Source organism: Scophthalmus maximus, chromosome 11 (assembly GCF_022379125.1).
Source record: "Scophthalmus maximus strain ysfricsl-2021 chromosome 11, ASM2237912v1, whole genome shotgun sequence".
Taxonomy (NCBI): domain Eukaryota; kingdom Metazoa; phylum Chordata; class Actinopteri; order Pleuronectiformes; family Scophthalmidae; genus Scophthalmus; species Scophthalmus maximus.
The window spans coordinates 10645757-10664708 of NC_061525.1; the positions used below are offsets into that span (position 1 = coordinate 10645757).

An 18952-nucleotide genomic window follows, 5' to 3' on the forward strand; every position below is an offset into this window, starting at 1 on the left:
TATTCCCTGTTTACTGCCTTAAATTAGCTTTAAATCATTCAATCTATCCTTCCACCTCCAAGCTCACCAACTGCTTTATTTTTTTATTTGCTGTAATTGTTAGGTCTCTAATCTTAGCACTTTGCTTTGATGAATGTAGGTGTTTTGAATAGATTTTTTTTGTATCTGTGCTTTCTTTTCAGAAAATATGTTAATGTTTCTATAAGACTATCCCTTACTGCTACCTTTTTGGAGGCCCATTCCAAACTGAGAGCTACTTCAAGACTTTGGAGAGGCTTATGGCTTAGCTGCACAAAACCTGTCAATCTCTAACTATCTTTCTATTCTCCCCAACTCCTTGCTGCAGGCTGTGAGTGCAGCCCTCAAGTCAGAGTATGACATCCTGGTCCCACAATGTCGACCTCTTTCACCAGGAGAAATTTTGGGCTGTACCTCCCCTCGCTTGGACCGTCATGTCAATGCCATAATGTAAGAAATCTCCCTCCTTCCTGTCTTCCACCTCATAGTTTCAACCCAGGCCCTGTCCTTTCTTTCTGTTAGTTAGCAGAGATTTCCATATATCCAAAGACAGCCAGCATCGACTCATCCTGGCTCCCCTCCCACGGTGGGCTACAATAATTACCCCTGCCATTACCATGCCCACCCATTTGACACGAGGAAGAATCAGTATGACATCACACCAGTCACACCAGACATAGCTAGCTGTGACAGCTAGTCATGTCTGTGTGCCTCTGATCAGGCTTCTGTTATATCCAGCTAGAAACAGCCAGATGCTGATCCAGAATGGCAATGCTAAAAATACATTCATACTGTGCAAAGCATTGAATTGTATGAAGCAGTCACAGCCCCTTTAGTTTGCTTCAAACCAACCACAATAAACCCACATGTACTTATTTCCCATGTTTAAATAAAATGGATTCATTTCAGTTCATATTTCCCCTTCATATCCTATAAATTTGTGTCTTTACATCAACAAAAACACTTGTGTGCATATGAGACTTGTCAAAGTGATGCTTATCCGACTGCGCTGTAGGGAGGAGACTGCTCCGGCAGAGTAACAAGTCCAGAAAACATCGCCTCACGCAGCTCTGCACTAGAGAGCATCCTACTGTATGCTTTCCGGTTCACCAGGCGTTGAAGTAATTCTCAGGGTATAATTAGTATAATTATATCTAGGTGCTTCAACCTAGAATGTTTAATCTGCACACATCTAGTGTTGGCCCATATGATTATAACCTCACAGTGCATGACATTAAAACGGCTACAAAAGGACAATCTTTGCTATGTGCATGAGCCAGGCCTTGTGGGAGACAAAAGTGATGTGCATGTGTCTTTGTACATGTGAAGGAAGTAAAAAGGTTAGGGAACACATCAGTGACTAATTTAATGTGTGTTGTCTTTGATGTGAGTTGGGGTGTGTAGGGGTGAGATGGGAGAGAAAATCGATTAGCCTGATGTTGGTATGCTTCTCTCTCCCCCTGCCCTCCCTCCCTCCCTCTCTCCCTCACCCTGTCTTCAAACACACTTGTACTTGTCCACTTTACCTTAATGAATTGATTTTCCACTATCTCACACAAAGGCAGCACGTAACTAGTTCTTTTTAGCAGTGCAGGATTTTTGGTCATCACCTTTAATAGAACAATAAATTCATATTCAACACAAGGTTATCTTAATGTTAATTAGTTATTAGCCAGTGCTCCCAAAAATATTATGTGCACAAGTTATAATTGCATCCCCCCAAAGCTTTGAACTACTTGAGCATTATGGAGGATGAGTAGTGGTTTATTAGTCTTTGAGGCCTGTCTCGAAGCTTTAGGAAAGGCCCGGTCGGTCTCATTTTTATGATAAAGAAATAGTATAATAAGAAGTGTGAACTATTTTTAAAAGCTGAAAAATGCATTGGGAAGAGCTATATGAAAGGATCAGTAGACCATTTCTATCTGCTGCCTCTACTCTAGCTCTCCCTCATAATAGAACATATAAAGTTGTAAATGTGAAGATGGAGTGAGGCATAACGCAAAGACTCATAGCATTTATCTTTATAGCGACAGCCTTTTTACAAAGAACAATTGAATATGGATGGAAGGTATGTGATCGTAAAGAGAGCTTGAGTTGAGTACTCCACCTCTCACAGTTACAGAGAGCAGAGGACAGCTGTGGTGGAAGTGCAGCAGCCTTATTGTTGGGGGCATCATCATGTTAGGGCCTTGGGTGTTGCTAAGCAAAGAGAAGCATCGCAACAGAGGCTCTGCTCAAGTTTATCTTGTGATATTGTTCAGTGTTATTTGTTGTACGCAAAAAAAAACAAGACATAATATGTAATTCCACACAACCACATCCATACAACAACATAAACATATTAAGTCTTCACTAGATGTGTCTCTAGGTAGCCTGTACATTCCCCTCCAAAACTGCAAGGCAAGGTCAATGCCTTTGTCCCTGTCATACACTGAATACAGTGGCATTTAAGATCAGAAGATGAATATGAAGCAGGATTTCAGAATTTGATACAGGACTTGAGATGTTAAACAACTTACCACACAGCACCTTTAGTTTTAACCACAGACTGTACATTAAAAATGGATGTAGACCCGGGTCCAGAAAGTGGAGCCAATGCAGAAGTGCCTTAAAACTGTATTCTTGGAATGAACAGCAGAGGGCGACTCCACTTCTTCTCCCCACTGAGGGGAGACATATAGTTACCTCTAACCATCCAGCTAGCTACCGTGCAGACCGGTAAAATTGATCTGTTCCTTCTCATCTGTGGGTTGGTACTCCTGTCAGTGTCAGAACCTCGATTTGAGATGCTTTGGTCAGTAATTGTGAGTATTTAAAACTTAATTTGGGGCTGCATGACCGGACTGGATACCAAAACCAAACTAGCTGAATGTGTGGTGTCATGGCTTGGGCTTGTTTGGCTGCTTCTGGAATGGACTCACTAATGTTTATTGATGAAGCCCATGATGGTAGCAGCAGAATTAATTCAGAACTCCACGGAAACATTTCTCTCCCAGTTTTCAGAGAAATGCATTCAAACTAATCTGCAGGAACTTCATCATGTTGCAAAACAATGACCCAAAACACAACCAAGGACTTCATCAAAAGTGGAAGATTTTCAGACTGGCCAAGTCAGTCACTGGACCTTAAACTAAAAGAGCAGCATTTCTCTTTGTGAAGGGAGAAACCACTGAAACAAACATGAAAGAGGCTGTGGTAAAAGGCTGGAAAAGCATCACATATGAATAATGCAACAATGTGGTGATTTCAGCCGGTCGCAGCCTTGATACTGTTAAATTAAATGCTGTCAGTTCCCTAACTTTTTCTCTAAGAAATGAGATGAAGTCTGATGTCCTAAGTTGTTTTGCAAATGTAGCTCTGATTACCTGGGGAAGAAGGAAAACAAAATTTACATCCTGATCTATTGTCCCTCATATTTATATTTTGATCCTAAACTCAAATGTCTTCAGTGTACAACAGGAACAAACAAGGTGACCTTGTCGTTCCAATAGCTTTAGAGGGGACTGTATGTCAAACCACCCACGGCCCTTTCTCAGCTGCTCTAAACACTGACCAATTAGTGGGTTTAATTCCATGTTCTGTCTCGGTAAGCCTACTGAGATTGTACAGTAATGAGTAGGGGTACCGACCTGAGCCCCCTCACACTAACGGAAAGATTCTTCTCAGCCTCACCCTGGGAAGGGTCTTTATGTAAGAGGGTTCTGCCTGAGCTTGTTTTTTTCCGGAACCTACACACCTCTGTTTACTTAAGGTTTATGATCTCTGACTCTGCTTGTGCTCTGGTGAATCCACAGCACCAGACCCTGGGTTAAATGGGAGGGCTTGCATTCTCTGTTAACAGCATGCTTCAATTGCTGGGGTCATATTATTCTTGGATGGTGGAGAAGGGTAGGCCCTCTACCGTAGCCTCAGGCCTTTGCCTAGTAACACTTTGATTTGTAGTTTAAAGGTTGCAGAGAGGCATATATAGAAATATATGTGATTGTGTTTATATTTTTGAATATGACAGGGACATATACAGTCTCAAGACACCTGGATTAACAAAGTCAACGTCAGATGTTGGGTGACTAGGACATGCAGATGAGTTTGCTAATCGAACAAGATGCACATGAACAAGAAATAAGAGGACTAAATTGATGGAATGCTACTATACTGTAAAAGCAAACCCAAGAAGAGAGGTTACATGCAACAGCAATGGTAGGAAGTCCCTAGCCATCAACAAGTACACCCTACAGGACATACCACCGAGAGTGGTTGAGAACAACAGAGCTGAGATCTTGTGGGACTTCAAGGGAAATAATGGTGATAGATGTGGCTATCCCGGCTGAGAGTTAAATCAGGAGGGAGTCTGAGAAGATCCCACGGGCTTAAAGAACTACTGGAATAGTTGTGGAAAGTGAAGTGGTAATAGGATCATTAGGGACTGTGACACCCAAACTAGCAGAGTGGCTCCAGCAGAATCCTGGTACAACATCCTAAGTCTCTGTCCAGGAAAAGTTAAGTCCGTGGAACAGATGATACTGTGCAGAACCCTTAAACTCCCAGTCCTCTGGTAGAGGACCTGAGCATGAGTTAGACATGCACACGAGAGAGAGAGCGAGACATAGAGGGAAAATAATAGGCCAGCATTTACTATGATGATTGCACATTGAACTTTGGTTGTTAAGAGGGGTCTTTATTTGACACATTATTTCTTTTATCTCCTTTCTTTACCTTGGAAATTTTAAGTGATTGGTGTTTTTCTCTAGTTATCTGGGAGATGGGAGATTTCACCTGGAGTCAATCATGATTGCAAACCCAGATGTCCCTGCCTACAGGTATTGTGAAACAAAGTGCCACAATTTGTCGACACATTTTTGCATTTCTCTATGATTTGTATACTGAAAACATCATCAAAATATCAGCATTACAGTTCACGCAATTTGGGAACAATGGACATGTTAACTGAAGGAAGTAATCTGATTGTTAAAGGCCAACAAAGAGAGAAGTAAACAACACATTAAGAAATATGTTTGAAAAAATTCCTTTACCGACACAATTGCCCTATTATAGTGTCATGATAACGTTTAGTGAGGATGAAGTTCTATTTTGTGAGATATTGTTCGTATGCAAAGTGAAATAGTGTTGTTATAGACATATGCTTTGCCTCACCGATCACAGGTCTCTCTCATAAACAAGATTCTAATCTCAAGTGAACCCGTTCTACCAGAGAAAACAAGATTACATCTCTCAAAAATACCTCCATTTTCCTAAAGATACACTGACTTCTGTCATACTCAGTGGCTTTTCATGATTGGATTTTAAAAAAATCTTTTCTTGCATTTCTATCCCGAAGACAGATACCTGAACAATAGATAATGTCCATAATAATGTTTGTCTGTTTATGACTTTGCACACATTCCATTTACATTTGTGTATTTGGCCTTTTCTGTCTGTGTTATTTTGTAGGTATGACCCCTACAGTAAGGTTTTTTCAAGGGAGTACTATGACCACGAGGCCATGCGTGCCTTAAGGCTTCAGGCTATCGACAAGGCTCGTTTGGCCCAGAGATGGGGCCTGATCTTGGGTACACTGGGCCGACAGGGCAGTCCCAAAGTCCTGGAGGTGAGAGTCTGCTCCATCCTTTGAACATGTTTACTTGTCCCGAGGCCACATATGCAATTGCTTGTAAGATTTTTCCGTGTCAATTTGGTGACAAGAAGTAATAATAGGATAAGCAGTCCTTACACCGGGTGCTTATTATTTTACATTTAGGATGATGCAGCCAAACAGTCATAGTCAAACTTCTATTCTTCATCCAACTGTTGGCTTCAAGGTTGGCTGTACTAGAGTGTTACTGCTAGGGATATCAATTTTAAGCAATTGCTTGGATCAATTTGGACGCACAATGAGAAATGATCAAAAAAGAAAACCTATTCTAAAGCTTATAAAAAATACTTTTGAAAGGGAAAGTGGTCTCTGGTTTTGAATTGGATAACACCTTCCATCCAAGGCTTTGTATATATCAGTTGTTTGTATCAGCTCAGAATTCAGAAATACTATGTATGTGTGCACACACACACACTCACATACTGGTTGATTAGTGTAGACTCATAAATGAGTATGTCTTGCGGGGTATCCAATCGATTAAAGGAGAAGCCCAGCCTGGTCACTCCTAACCCACAACTACTCCTGCTGCTTTCTCTGACACTGCTCTCCTCATTCTTTCTCCTTTTCTTTAAATACCTAGTTTGTGATCTGTCGAGTTTAAGAAGTGTAGTCGGATAACCCTTTAAGTATGGGGACAGTACCATCTGTGATAAGAGCGCAGTCGTAGAAATGTCCTGTGATACTCATGGGCAGTAGATATCAGCAAATACACATACCTTTATCTCACCCAAGGGGACATTTATAAGATTTCTTCACCTAGTTTTGCTGCCTCCTGTATCTCCTAATAACACCTCACCAAAATGTCAAAAGCAGAGTAGCAGAGTTCATTGAACTAGCTAACAATTTCATTTACTGATTAAATATGAGGCCCGGTGGCTGGGCTGGTATGCAAGGGGTCTGATGCATATCGAAATGTCAAGCAGAGCTGAGGCCCAAACCCTTGCTACAAAAACTGGCTCCTGGGATGCCGCCTTGTTCTTTTGTGTGTGGTTATTAATATTTACAGTTGTACCCATCCTGATGTTCAATTCAATTTTATTTGTATAGTGCCAAATCACAACATACATTGTCTCAAAGCACTTTACATAGTAAGGTCAATATTCCAATATTACAGAGAAAACCCTATGAGCACCCAAGCTGACTTTCCTTCAGTGCATCTGGGTACATAATGACAGGTTAAAGGTTAATGAACATCTATTAGGAGGTTGGAGTAGAACCACTGCCTTTTTTGGGATCTTATCTAAATGCTTCCATGTGGCAGAATTAGGGAAGAGCCAGCTGGACAGAGATCCGGAGAAAGACCCAGAATATGCTAGAGGGATTACACTTCCCAACCTGACCTGAAAATACCAGGAGGAGATGGAGGACTGTTGGAGGAGGGGGATTTGCTTGCTGCTTCCCTTAACTTTCTCTCACCACAATGTAGACTTTTGGAGAGCAGCACAAAAAAGATGAATGGATATGAGGGTTCAGAAACGGAGAGCTGGATAAAATAGTCTTTTTGCCAAGATTCACAGTAGTTAAAAAACTTTAGGATGACCCTAGATTGGAATGCTTAAAGCACTGTTTCTGTATTCTTGAAAGTCATGGACTATGTGATTTGCAATTGAGCATTGGGAGTTTCACAACTCTTGGGAGAATTGTATGTGATTGATTTGTTTGCAAATCTTCACATTTGTCCTTTTATTTTCCTTTTTTCTTCCCAGCACCTGGAATCCAGGCTCCAGTCATTGGGAAAGTGCTTCACTCGAGTTCTCTTGTCTGAGATTTTCCCCAGCAAGCTGGATCTGATGTCAGATGTAGATGCGTGAGTATTGAGATACACACATACACTGATCAGTCACAAAATTAAAATGTACACTAATGCACATCCAAATTAGCCCATGTGCTGTTCAGTTTGTATGAACTGCTTGGCATGGGCAGATTAAGTGAAAACGATGCCCTACCCAGCCTTGCAGAAGCCAAACCAAATTGTGCGACCACAGTTTTCTTTAGAGAATATGAATAGAGAAAAGAAACCATGCAGCTTATTTGGGTTGAGGCTGTAGCTGGTTTAAGGCTGATAGGGTCACTTGCAAAGATATTTTAATCTATTCGCCATGACGACACTCTCTGTTGCTGTTGAGCCATACACGCATGAGGTATCACGGGGTAAGGCACTGAAAGGTTTACCTTTTTATTTTTATCTCCACCGAGGAGTTTTTCACCCATTTCCTTTGTTGGTTTGTTTGTATAATTTTCAGCAGGTTAAAGCAAAAAGTACTGACGAGTTTGCACCAAACTTGGTGAAGGGATGAAGCATCTTTCAGCAAAGATTTAATTTAATTTCAGATCTGGATTTTTCAATCACTTTTCTTAACATTGCAAGATTTTTCTCTGTTGCTTAGGATATAATGTATGCATCTTGATGTAAAGACTTTGATGTTTTTGGTGTTAGGATCTATGAGTTTGTACAGTTTAGTGCAGATTATGAGACGTTTCCTATTATTTTTTCAATTATATTAGCTAGACAGACGTGTAGGATTGTTTGGCATGGCCGGAGGAATGCCCTGGTGCAGGATGCCATGGCATAAATGTTGAGACTTCTTTTTAAGGTCTTGCGCATATGACCAAAAATTTTTTTTTCCTTTTACTCATTCTTTGTCTTTATTTCCTAATTCCTAATCACTTATTGCTGTGTCTCTTTGTTATAATGAATGGGGAATTTATGGACCCCAGCAGAACTATTAGGATCGACAGCAAGTAGTCACCTAAAAGTTGCATTTGAAAAATATTCTGCAAGCATCATTGCATCACGTCACATAGTTGGGGAGTCAGCATAATTCACACAACTGCACACTATAATGAGGAGCTGGCAAACAGTAGTTCACAGCTCCATGAACAAAATTGGCATTCATGTCTTGGTCAAATTCCATAGTTTTCCTTTGTAGATAAAGCAAACAGTCCAGTGTAATGAACTCCTATGCTTTATATTCATGTTAGACACAGAGGGCATAGAAAAAGGAATTGTATACATGAATTATGAGTTATTAAGTGCTTACCTTTCTCTCTGTACTTTCACAAAATAAGGCCAGAATACACTACAAACTAAAAAAAGACTCACCCTTGCTCAAGATGGCTTTTTATCTATTTATTAATTAATTTTCCCACCAGGCTCCAATTTCTGTTTAATCGACTTATCCTGAGACTGAAAATATATCGTCCTATCTTAAACCAAAGAAACTGTAAAACCCATCACACATAATAAACACTTAGGCCTTCGCTCATGTACCATGAAATTATTGAAGTCTGACGGTACTGATGCACGTGTGGATCTTGCCATTGATACATGTTCCATCTAGTCAAAGTGGCAGCTAATGAATTATTCTGCACCAATCGACTCTGTTCTTCAACGGGGAGAGCTCAGGCTTGAAGGTGCAGTTTCTCTGATTTATCAGACCACCTGCCTGAAGAACAGAGGTGAAGATGGACGCGGGATTAGTGAGACGCTGATGTGCAACAGCTCACACTCTCACGCGGATGCAGGCGCTCACATGCACAGGCCGCACGCGCGCTCCCCACACTCCCTTCAGATCGGCCTCTCACGTGGAGTAATGAGAGGTGTGATGTGTGAGGCAGGAGTGGGTGAGAGAGGGACAGAAGGTCTGAGAGAGGCTGAAAGTGAGTTAGAGAGAGTGAGAGAGAGAGATGCAGAGGTAGTTGAGGGGGCTGTGTTTGCAAAGCGAGCGATCCTGATAAAAGCCGATTTTTCTTCTTTGTTTTTTTGACTCTTCAGACGGTCGTATTAGCAACTCCAAAATGATGTAAGTCAGGAACGATTCACCCAACCAAAACAAACCCTCATTACAGACAAAAAGTTCTGTTTCTTTTTTTTGCTTTTAGTGTATTGGTGTCAAGAAAACCCAAGAAGTGTTTCAATATAAAGTTGAGGTCAAACATATTTATACAAATGGGCTGGACACAATATTAGAGACATCTCTCAGTTTAACAGGAACACAATTTGATAACACAAAACTCTACAGCTTCCAGAATGACCATAAAGTGGTATCAACACTTCTCTCAAACAGAATCCATTTCAGGGCTTTTGTATTAGTCCACAATAGTTTGTGCTGTGGCTCACGAGATGGATTGCCGTCCACTAACCCCAGAAGGTCAATGGTTCGAAACCGTCTCCTCCAGTTCGCGTGCAAAAGTGTCCTTAACCTTAACCCTAAATTGCCGCAGAAGTGCCGGCAGTGTATGAAGCGCTGTATGAATGTGTGTGTAAATGGGTGAATGTCACTTGTACTCTAAAGCACTTTGTGTTGTCGATAAGACCTAAAAAAAAGCGATATAAAGTATAAATGCAGTACATTTAACATTTAGCATTTTAGTTTTGTGTACGTTTTGAACCTACAACTAGGTGTATATACATCAGAATACTTCGCAACAGTATTTGCCTTTGCACTTTTGAAGATTATCACTTGAAATGTTTCAATACTTGTGCAACTTTATTTGTATAGCACATTTTGTACACAAAGGCAATCAAACATCAATCAAACAACAAATACAATACAATACTTCTTCAAACAATGAGAACAATAAGAATCTCAGCAAGCATTTAATGGCAGCTTTACATCACCGACAGTTTTTGATTCTTGGTTCTGTGCAAATAGTGTATTAAGGAACAATTTTCTGGTTTTATTTAGACCATTACATTCGTTCATCATAATGATATTTTTGTGTTGGTTTTTTTGCCAACAATAAATGTTGAAAAAATGTACTGAGTGTTCCTTAATGAGGGTTATTTTGGAAAGCAAAGACGTACTGACAACATTGCTTGCATCATTAATCATAGGTGTTTATTCAGAGAGAAATTTTGGACAACATTGAGTGGATCTCTTCTGATAAGCATTTTGGCATTTCATTTTTTTGGACCATTTTGTTTTCCATCTTTTCATTTGCGATTTGTCCCTCAGTGCACATAATAGTCTGCAAGAACGCAGGGATCCTACACAACGCTAAAAAAGACATTACAAACCGGCAGGTGGTTGAAGCTTTGTTGAATCCAGCTGCGGTGAAGGAGGAATAGAAGGAAAGAGAGAGAGAGGGAGGGAGATGGAGCAAGAGACTGTTGGGTGGTAAAGGAGGCATTGGTGCTCAGCCCTAGTGGACACATTGCACTGTAGAGAGCCTACCCTCAGGCGTTCTCTATCATAAAACACACACTCATGTGCAGAGAGGGGCTCCATTAGCATATGTGCTTCAGTGAGTAATTAGGCAGTCCCCAAGCATGTTTTAAACTACTGTATAGTACAGATATCTGAACACCACACACTCATCTCGAGTAGACCACAAATGCCACCCAGTGCATTGCAGCCTTTTTTATCTTCCTGTTGAAATTTAATTTTGACTCCGTTGAAATAAATTTTTGTTGTTGTTGTTGTTGTTCTTTTTTTCTTTTTTTTTACATTTGCCATCAAAGGTGAACCCTTTACATTTCCCTGCAGGGCTGAAATGTTAACGGTGAGCAAACAGTAAAGGGTAGAGGTCCCCCAGCAGTGTCAGGGTGTAAGAGGCTGCAGTGGTGAAAGCATCCCGGCGTGGGCTCGTGTTGGATAGACGCACCAAATACCTTGTGATCTTACTGTTATGTCTCACTGAAAACCCTCACCGCATTCAGCTCCTTTAAGCCTTATAAATCTGCGTTGAAGGGTTCTTATTTCTACTAAAGTAAGCAAATACAATTTGGGCTGCGTCCTTGGGGCAATACCTGGCATGCCACTTTGTGTTTCTCTGAACTGCAACGGTCTTAGTGCTAATATTAGAAAAGTCTCCTCCGGCTCTATGTACCAATCAACAATCTTCTTCTCCGGAGGGATTCTCTCTGCCTTCCCTTTCACACTTTCCTCTCAATGCTAGCCACATGGATTTTCCTCCTTATTAATCCCCCCTGTCTCTCTCCCTGACCTCTCCCAGCTTTCATTATGAAGATGTGCACATACATGCACTACATACACTGTAATCGGATCCATTCAGCAGAAGTCCAATCTCATACATGTGCACGCACACATGCAAACTGTCACACTTCCCTGAATGAATAGAGGCTGATGGATTTAAAGGTCACATATCAGCTTTCATCTTAGGTCTGAGGATGTTGGTGCATGGTGCAAATATCTCTGACTCAGCTTGCTCTCAAATTAGTTGGATGATTTGATAGCTCCCCCCCCCCCTTTGAGGGGGGAAAGCCTGTTTTTTCTTCTTTAAAAAGTGTTATTTGAAAATGAGAAAATGCCACGCGCTTGCCCATAGGCGGTGAAATATTTCTGTGACAGAAAGGCAGAGTGGAGTCTACGGTGCAATCAGTTCTGCAGTTTAGAAACTGTATGAAAGTTTGAAATGAAGAATAGACAGATGGGGTTGAAGTTGGAGCGATTTCTGCAAAAGTTTAGTTTTTCTTGACTTTTTTCTTTGTATCTGTACACACCATATACTGCTTTGCCCAAATTTCAAACAGAAATATTCTTATTGCCTTTTCCCTACATTCAGTGTCTCCGGGGCCATTATATGCACTGCAGCTCCATTTGTATTTGTCAATATTTCTGATGGAGCTCCATCATTAGCATTAGGGACAAGGGATGGTCTGCTCCCGCAGTGGAGTTGGAGCTGTGGATTGCATTGATCTGTGAAAGCTGACCCCCGTTGCCCCGGCCGCTGCTCTCTGTCTCCATTTTCCCATTGTTCATTTTTTTCCCCTCCAGCTGTTTACATCCACGCCCTCCTCATCTCTCTCTCATGCATTTTCCAGAGTGAACACTTTTCTCCCTGCCAATCTTCCTCCTCTCTTCAGCCTCCGCTCTCTCTCTCTTCTCCTCTTGCTTTTACACCCCCCCCCCCCCCACTCAGTTTTAATCGTCATTGCTCGCTCTCCCTATCTCTGTATATCTGTGTCCTCCTCTCTCTTTTTTTCTCACCCCCTCCCCATCTCGTTCATACACAGCCCCCCCCATCACCACCCTGTCTGCCAGCTATGTAGGCTACCTCCGTGGAGACCTGGCTGGTGCGGCTTTTTTATTCACACTCACCTTTCCACTCCTTCTTTCTTTCACAGCATTCCTTCTCTTTTCATTTCTCTTCGCTTTGGTCCCTGTTTTTCTGTTAATGCCTCCTGCAACCAAGCCTGCGCACCGCCACTGCCTCCACCACCACCATCACCACAACACCTTCCTCCCTCTCTTTCCAGACTCCCTCTTTCACTGGCTCGCTGTGCATTCAGACCGTGTAGCGTGGTCGTCTTTAGAGCTGTTGCAAATCAGGACAGATCTGAGATGCTGGAGATCAGGTGGAGGGAGGCGCCCTGCACAACCCGGTTGCATCACGTATCCACATGCAGCACGGAGTTGCAGATGTGCCCTGCCTGTCAAATAGGATCTTGGTCTCTCGACATCTAAGGCCGCTTCTAATTTGCACACACACACACACACACACACATTTGTACTCAGTCATTGCTGTACATTTGAGCACTAATGATTGCCTTGTCTTTCCTACAGGTGGGTCCAGATCGCTTGTCCACGCCTTTCTATCGATTGGGGCACAGCCTTCTCTAAACCCCTGCTGTCTCCATATGAGGTAAACATGCACCGTATAGTCTTTCAGCAAGAGGAACAAGAGGAGCCTTGTGCATAACACACACACACACACACACACACACACACACACACACACACACACCTTCCTGCCTGTACAAAGACCCCTTGAAACCTCCAGAAGTACAGAAGATAGAGGAACTACTACAATGTGTAGTAGTGAAATAGGAAAAGTGTTTTGAAAGGGTGGTGAATTCGTACAGGACTCATCATGGCCTGCTTGAGCTTGCAGATGGAGTAGCACACCTCCTCCCCTCCCTCCTGTTTTTCTCTCCCTCTATCCCTGCTAAAAAGCACACCAGCACAAAAACACAAGAAACAGAATCAGCAGCAGACTAGCCCCCCCTACTGGCTACTGGAATACACAAGCCCCCCTCCCTCCTGCAGCTGTCTTGTTTTTCTAAAGGAAGAGAGATAGATCGGACAGTGTCTCATAAAGACCCATTTCAAAGAAAGTGTTTGTTTGTGTACTGCTGCATCTGGCGTAGCAAGCCTGCACAAAGAACAGCTTGGTTTGTGATGGGTTTGGCAGTTATGTGCTATAATGTGACTTGGCTGGTTAGCATTTGATGTCAACTATTAATTCATTCAATTTCCTTCAAAGATTTGCTGCTGATTTGAATCCTTGTGAAATTGCTGCGAGGGGAATTGCTGTCTTGAATATTCGATTATGTTTTGAAACGGTTGCGGCTCTTCCTCCCACTACACATCTATGCACTCTGCTTGTGCTGTATTTCAGAATGAGACCATTAAGAATAATGATAGCATTCACCTTAGGAGAGGAAGTGATGATTATATTGTGTTGTTTTTTGACTGAGGTCCATAAGGGTGCATTTATAGTCTGAAATTCAACCGGCTGTAACAAGGAAAGCACCTATCCCTTTTCTTAAGCCCTTTGTGTAACAGCTCACTTTGCTTTCCCCGGCAGCTATTTGGAAACACTGTCTGTGATTTAAATAATTTGCAGCCTCACTTGTGTCTATATGTGTGGTTGTGATAAGTCTTAATTTACCCACATCCCAGATACCTATGAGTGTTGTACGTCTCGGTGCATTGCGCTTTTCACTGTGGCATTTAGAATGAAGATGAAGAGGAACGGGAGGGGAAAGTGAGCAAGGAGAAGGGTGGTGATGCTGGGTGGGGAGGGGAGGGGAGGGGGGGTGCAGCATTTATTTTCAGTGCGTCTCATGTTATATTTATAGTCAATAAGACACACTTGGCTCTCCTGTCAGAGCGGGGATTAGCAAGAGATGCTAGCTTCCACAGAGAGAGGCAGTTGGTGTGAGAGGGGAGAGGAGGGGAGTGGAGGGTAAAAGCTACAGAAACGAGAGGCGGGTTGAAAACGGGCAGAGGAGAAAATGAAGAGGACTCTAGCAGAAGGATGGGTGGGGAAAGGAAAGGCAAAAAAACCACATTGAAAGATTTACACCAGTATGCAGCTTGCTTGTAGAGGAGGAAATAATATGGGATATAGTTAACAAATATATTGTATTTTTAATAGCTGGAAATAATGAAAGAAAGTTATTTATTTTTTGCACCTGAAAGACACATACATAGAAATCAAATATGTAATACATTTCATCTGGCAGCACAGTACCTGCCTTACACTGGGAGAACTTCAGGGGGGAAAAATGAACTCAATTCGCATAATTTTCAGTTCTTGTTTGAGCAAGAAAATTCATGCGTCTTTTTCCTACTACGGCTGCTTTTATCCTGCATTGTTCCTTGTTCATGTGAAGGTCTAAAAAAATGTTATGTTATATTCCTGTTTCTATTTAAAGATGCTGCCGGTATGTAAGAGAACTCTAGCTTGCCCGTGTTGGTACACACCATACTAGCAAAATAAACTCTCAGTCGCTGCACACAAGCAATTTCATCACTTTGAAGCTTCGTGTTTTTAGTTTCCTTTGAATTAAGTTCTTTAATCAACTTTTATGATATAGATTTAGATTTTTTTTTTCTCATCCTATTTCTAAAAATGTCCCAAAATGTTTCCTGTTAACAAATTAGTTTGAACGATGGATGAGTGGTGGGATAAATTAATAAATGAACAATCCTGCTTTCATGTTTATTCATCTGTTCAGTCATTCAGCTGTTCGTTCTTTCATTTACAATCAGTATTCACCAGCACTTCTCCTCCATATGGAGCAGTCTGCGCTTGTGTCACAGCACTGTCATGCCAGCACTGCTGCTCTCCTCCAGCAGCTGTTGTGTCGTGCAGTGCAGCTGCATGGGGATAACCTGACAACTCTGCCTGTTACCCAAGCTTAATATTACAACACCGGTTCGCTCTGTATGGTTGATATGTGCTGCGTCTTCTCATCACTCTGTGGTTTCCTGGCCCAAAACTGCAAATCCAGTCGATAACAGCAGAATCGTGCACCATAGTAGCTCAAAGGATGATGGTATTGCCTTTTTAGCTTGTTAGGCTTCTTGTTCCTTTTTGTTTTATCCTGATTTTTCTCATTTTCTGCCCATCTCTCTCACTGTCTGTCTCTCAGGCAGCTGTGGCTTTACAGGAAGTAGGCTGGAAGGACGTCTACCCCATGGACTTCTACTCCAATCAGAGCCTTGGGCCGTGGGCGCCCAACCATCCTGACAACCAACCTGCGCGGCCCACTCGTAGACAGGCCCAGGTGAGCGAGGGTGGGAGAAAACAAATTTAAAAAAAAGAATGACAGCAGAAGGAGAGGGGATGAGGATGAAAACCACACTTGTAGTCATCGTGTGTTGAAATGGCTTTTATCAACATAGCACCACACTGACGCCCAGTGGCACAACGACAGCAGGACATGTATCTGGACATCTGTGGCACATGGAAGAAGTTTGCTTTCACGACTTTCTGCCATAAATCCTCTGTTGGGAAAGGGTCTTTTTTAAAACTAAACCACGATCTTTTCATAAAGCTGAGTAACCAAGAAGTTGTGGGGCTTAAACTGTGAATGAAAACTTAAAATTTTGCTGCCAAGGCTTTCTGCCAAAGAGCCCCAAAGGCAAAGTTTTCCCAACTGCACATCTCTCTTGGTTATGACCTTGACTCTGGTGTGCATCATAAATGTTCTCATTTATTTAAAAGTAAAAAGAAGACAGATATTCAGTTAATTGCTGCTTTTTGAATATACTCTTCAATCGCCATGCTGCTCCTTATTACCACTAATCTGTCTGAGGTAGGCACTGTCCCTGTTCCAAGTGTAAATGTTCTCCCTCTGCCTGCCTGCCTGCAGAAACAAGGCTCGGAGTCAGCTCTTCCCACCAACAAGCAGTGTGGGCAGACCGAGTGCGCCCCCTGTGGCTGCCAAGCGGAATGATACATCATGACCAGCGCTGCCTTTGACTCATCACATGCCTGCAATTGCCTCTGCTGCTGCTGACGACTGGAGGGAGGTCACACCAGAAGAGTGCATTGGGTATTTGTCCAGACTGTCTGTCAGCGAGCAGAAAGCCAGAGGAGCCCTCCGCCCCTCCTCAAATGGATTACCAGCCATTAATAATCCCTCATCTTACAGCACAGCAGATCCAACCAAATTCATTGCCCTCATTCACATGTTTGGCTTGTATTCCGAGCCCAGAAGACATGCAACAGACAGAATAGCTCTTGTGTTTGGGCTCAAACATGTTCACGAGTCGAATTGCTGTGAAGCTCTGCTCTCAGCTGCGCTAAGGAAGGAATTCTTCCTGCACATGGGAAATGTGTGGGCCTCTCTGTAATTCACAGACAGAAAGCATGAGTTGACCTTGAACACGTTGTATGGAATTAAAGTGTCTGTTAATGTGGATGGCTTCAGTCCAACGCAGTCCACTTTCCTTTGGATAAAGCACTGTACCTTGTCACTGTGCGCCGGTTTAAAGACGGACACAGACATATTGTATGAAGGACTTTGTCCGATGTACAATGTGACTCTTGAGACTTTTCTCAAGAGCACTGAAATGTGCGTTATGGAATTGTGATATATTATGACACGACCTTGTTTGTCTTGCTCGCTTTTTCGATTCAAACGCGGAAACAATAAATCGGACACGAAGACCCTGCTCCTTGCGTGAATGTTTTTGATAAATGCTGTGCCGCGCTGAAACGATGAGACTGCTGCGGTGTATGAGTTTCTAGATACTTGCAGTGCGAGTCACGACTGCTCTCCATCCTCATTATTTATTGATGGGGGAGTCTGTCAATAAATAAATAAATAAATAAATAAGCACACTATTGCTCTTTGGCTACCACGGAAGAAAGTGATTGACAGCAGTGTACTTTGGTCCCAGATAATCCTGAAAACTTGTGAACCTTCTGCTGGTTGCAACGCATTGTCTCAGGTGAGTATGACCTTCTGTGAGTTTTGTTTTTCCCCCCACAGCTACCAGGCTTCTGTAGTCAGATTATCACTTGACTTTCCACCATTGCGTCTCCTTGGCAACAGAGGCCAGTGTGATGCAGCCCGTCCCACCAGATGTTCGTCTCATGATGTTTCTCACGTGTCGCGAGTGGCTGTTATTATGAAGCGCTCAGTACTTGTGTTGGATGCACAGTGGTCAAGAATACGTTAGTGGGCTCTGTCTCTGTCTCGCTTGATGTTTGTTTTCTCTAAAAAAAAATTGCGCTCTGTATCAGGGACAAAGGGGAGAAGTGTGATATCTAGAATGTGCAGTTTTTAATTTTAGCCCAAAGATTTGTTTTGCATTAAATCGTTATTAAAATGTTAACCATTTTAGACATGACTGATGAAACTAATGGATATTTAGATATCCCAAGTCAAATAAGGCCTGGATACTTTGATGTATACCGCTGTAAAATATTTTCCTAATCTAATAGCTAATTCTTTTCAGTATGCCTGGTTAATAGAATTAAAATGGTTAACATTCCTATTTGGCAGATGATAATCATTTTAAAGCAATGGAGATTAGCAGATTGAATTTGTTCTGTTTTTCTGTGTAAATATTCTCTGAACAATGCATCATGATTCATATTCTCAATGTCATACTTACTGCTTATTGCTTATTTTTTGATTGTTGCTGACTGACCACAAGATCATAGTTTCCACACAAAAGAAAAACAAAGAATACTTGTTTCACAGGCCTGCCTTGCTTAATTACTGCTGCATTAAATATTCCAGCGACACGTGTCTCCATAAAACTTTTTTCACAGCATAGGTTTTGTGTTGAGGTATTGTATTGTGATGCCCCGTCTCTGTTTGTTCTTATCATAGTGACGAACAATGCAATAATCCCCTAGAGCACAAGGGGGAGCTATTCTTTAAGAAGGGAAAACATCTGTGCGGCTCATCCTGCCTGTGTAAAATATAGAAAAAAAACTTGAACTCAACAAAAGTGAATTTCTGACTAGTTAAATGAAAATGTTTCAAAGCAGATTGCGGTTTCCTGATTTGACTCATGGAAGCAAACGAATAAGGGAAATTCTTCCTGAAACCTAAGAGGCTCCGATCCGCTGATCTGTCTTAACTCTGCCAGACAGACGGCTTTGTGAGTCATCTGAACCTCAGTCATCCTGGCCTGTCCTCTCAAGATTCATTAGCGGCCGTGCCAACAGTTGAACACTAGGTGGTGCTGTTTGACGTTGGTATTTGTGACCTGCGAGGCGTTCACGTCACTCACTGTTCATTGTGTGAGGGGTGTGTGGGACATGGCAGCATGTGAGTCAGGGAGTGTG

The 18952-nt window shown here is 42.1% G+C and overlaps 1 protein-coding gene across 1 annotated transcript in view; it reads left to right on the top strand.

Moving 5' to 3' along the window:
• The window catches only part of dph1 (diphthamide biosynthesis 1), a 47545-nt gene extending 30222 nt beyond the window's left edge, over positions 1 to 17323 (top strand). Inside the window, exons 6-12 of the mRNA XM_035622987.2 lie at positions 347 to 468; positions 4767 to 4835; positions 5467 to 5623; positions 7375 to 7475; positions 13198 to 13276; positions 15795 to 15929; positions 16518 to 17323. Of these exons, the coding sequence (XP_035478880.1) occupies positions 347 to 468; positions 4767 to 4835; positions 5467 to 5623; positions 7375 to 7475; positions 13198 to 13276; positions 15795 to 15929; positions 16518 to 16601 (747 nt within the window). The 3' untranslated portion in view covers positions 16602 to 17323. The remainder of the gene's footprint in view (positions 1 to 346; positions 469 to 4766; positions 4836 to 5466; positions 5624 to 7374; positions 7476 to 13197; positions 13277 to 15794; positions 15930 to 16517) is intronic.
• Positions 17324 to 18952: the final 1629 nt, after the last annotated feature.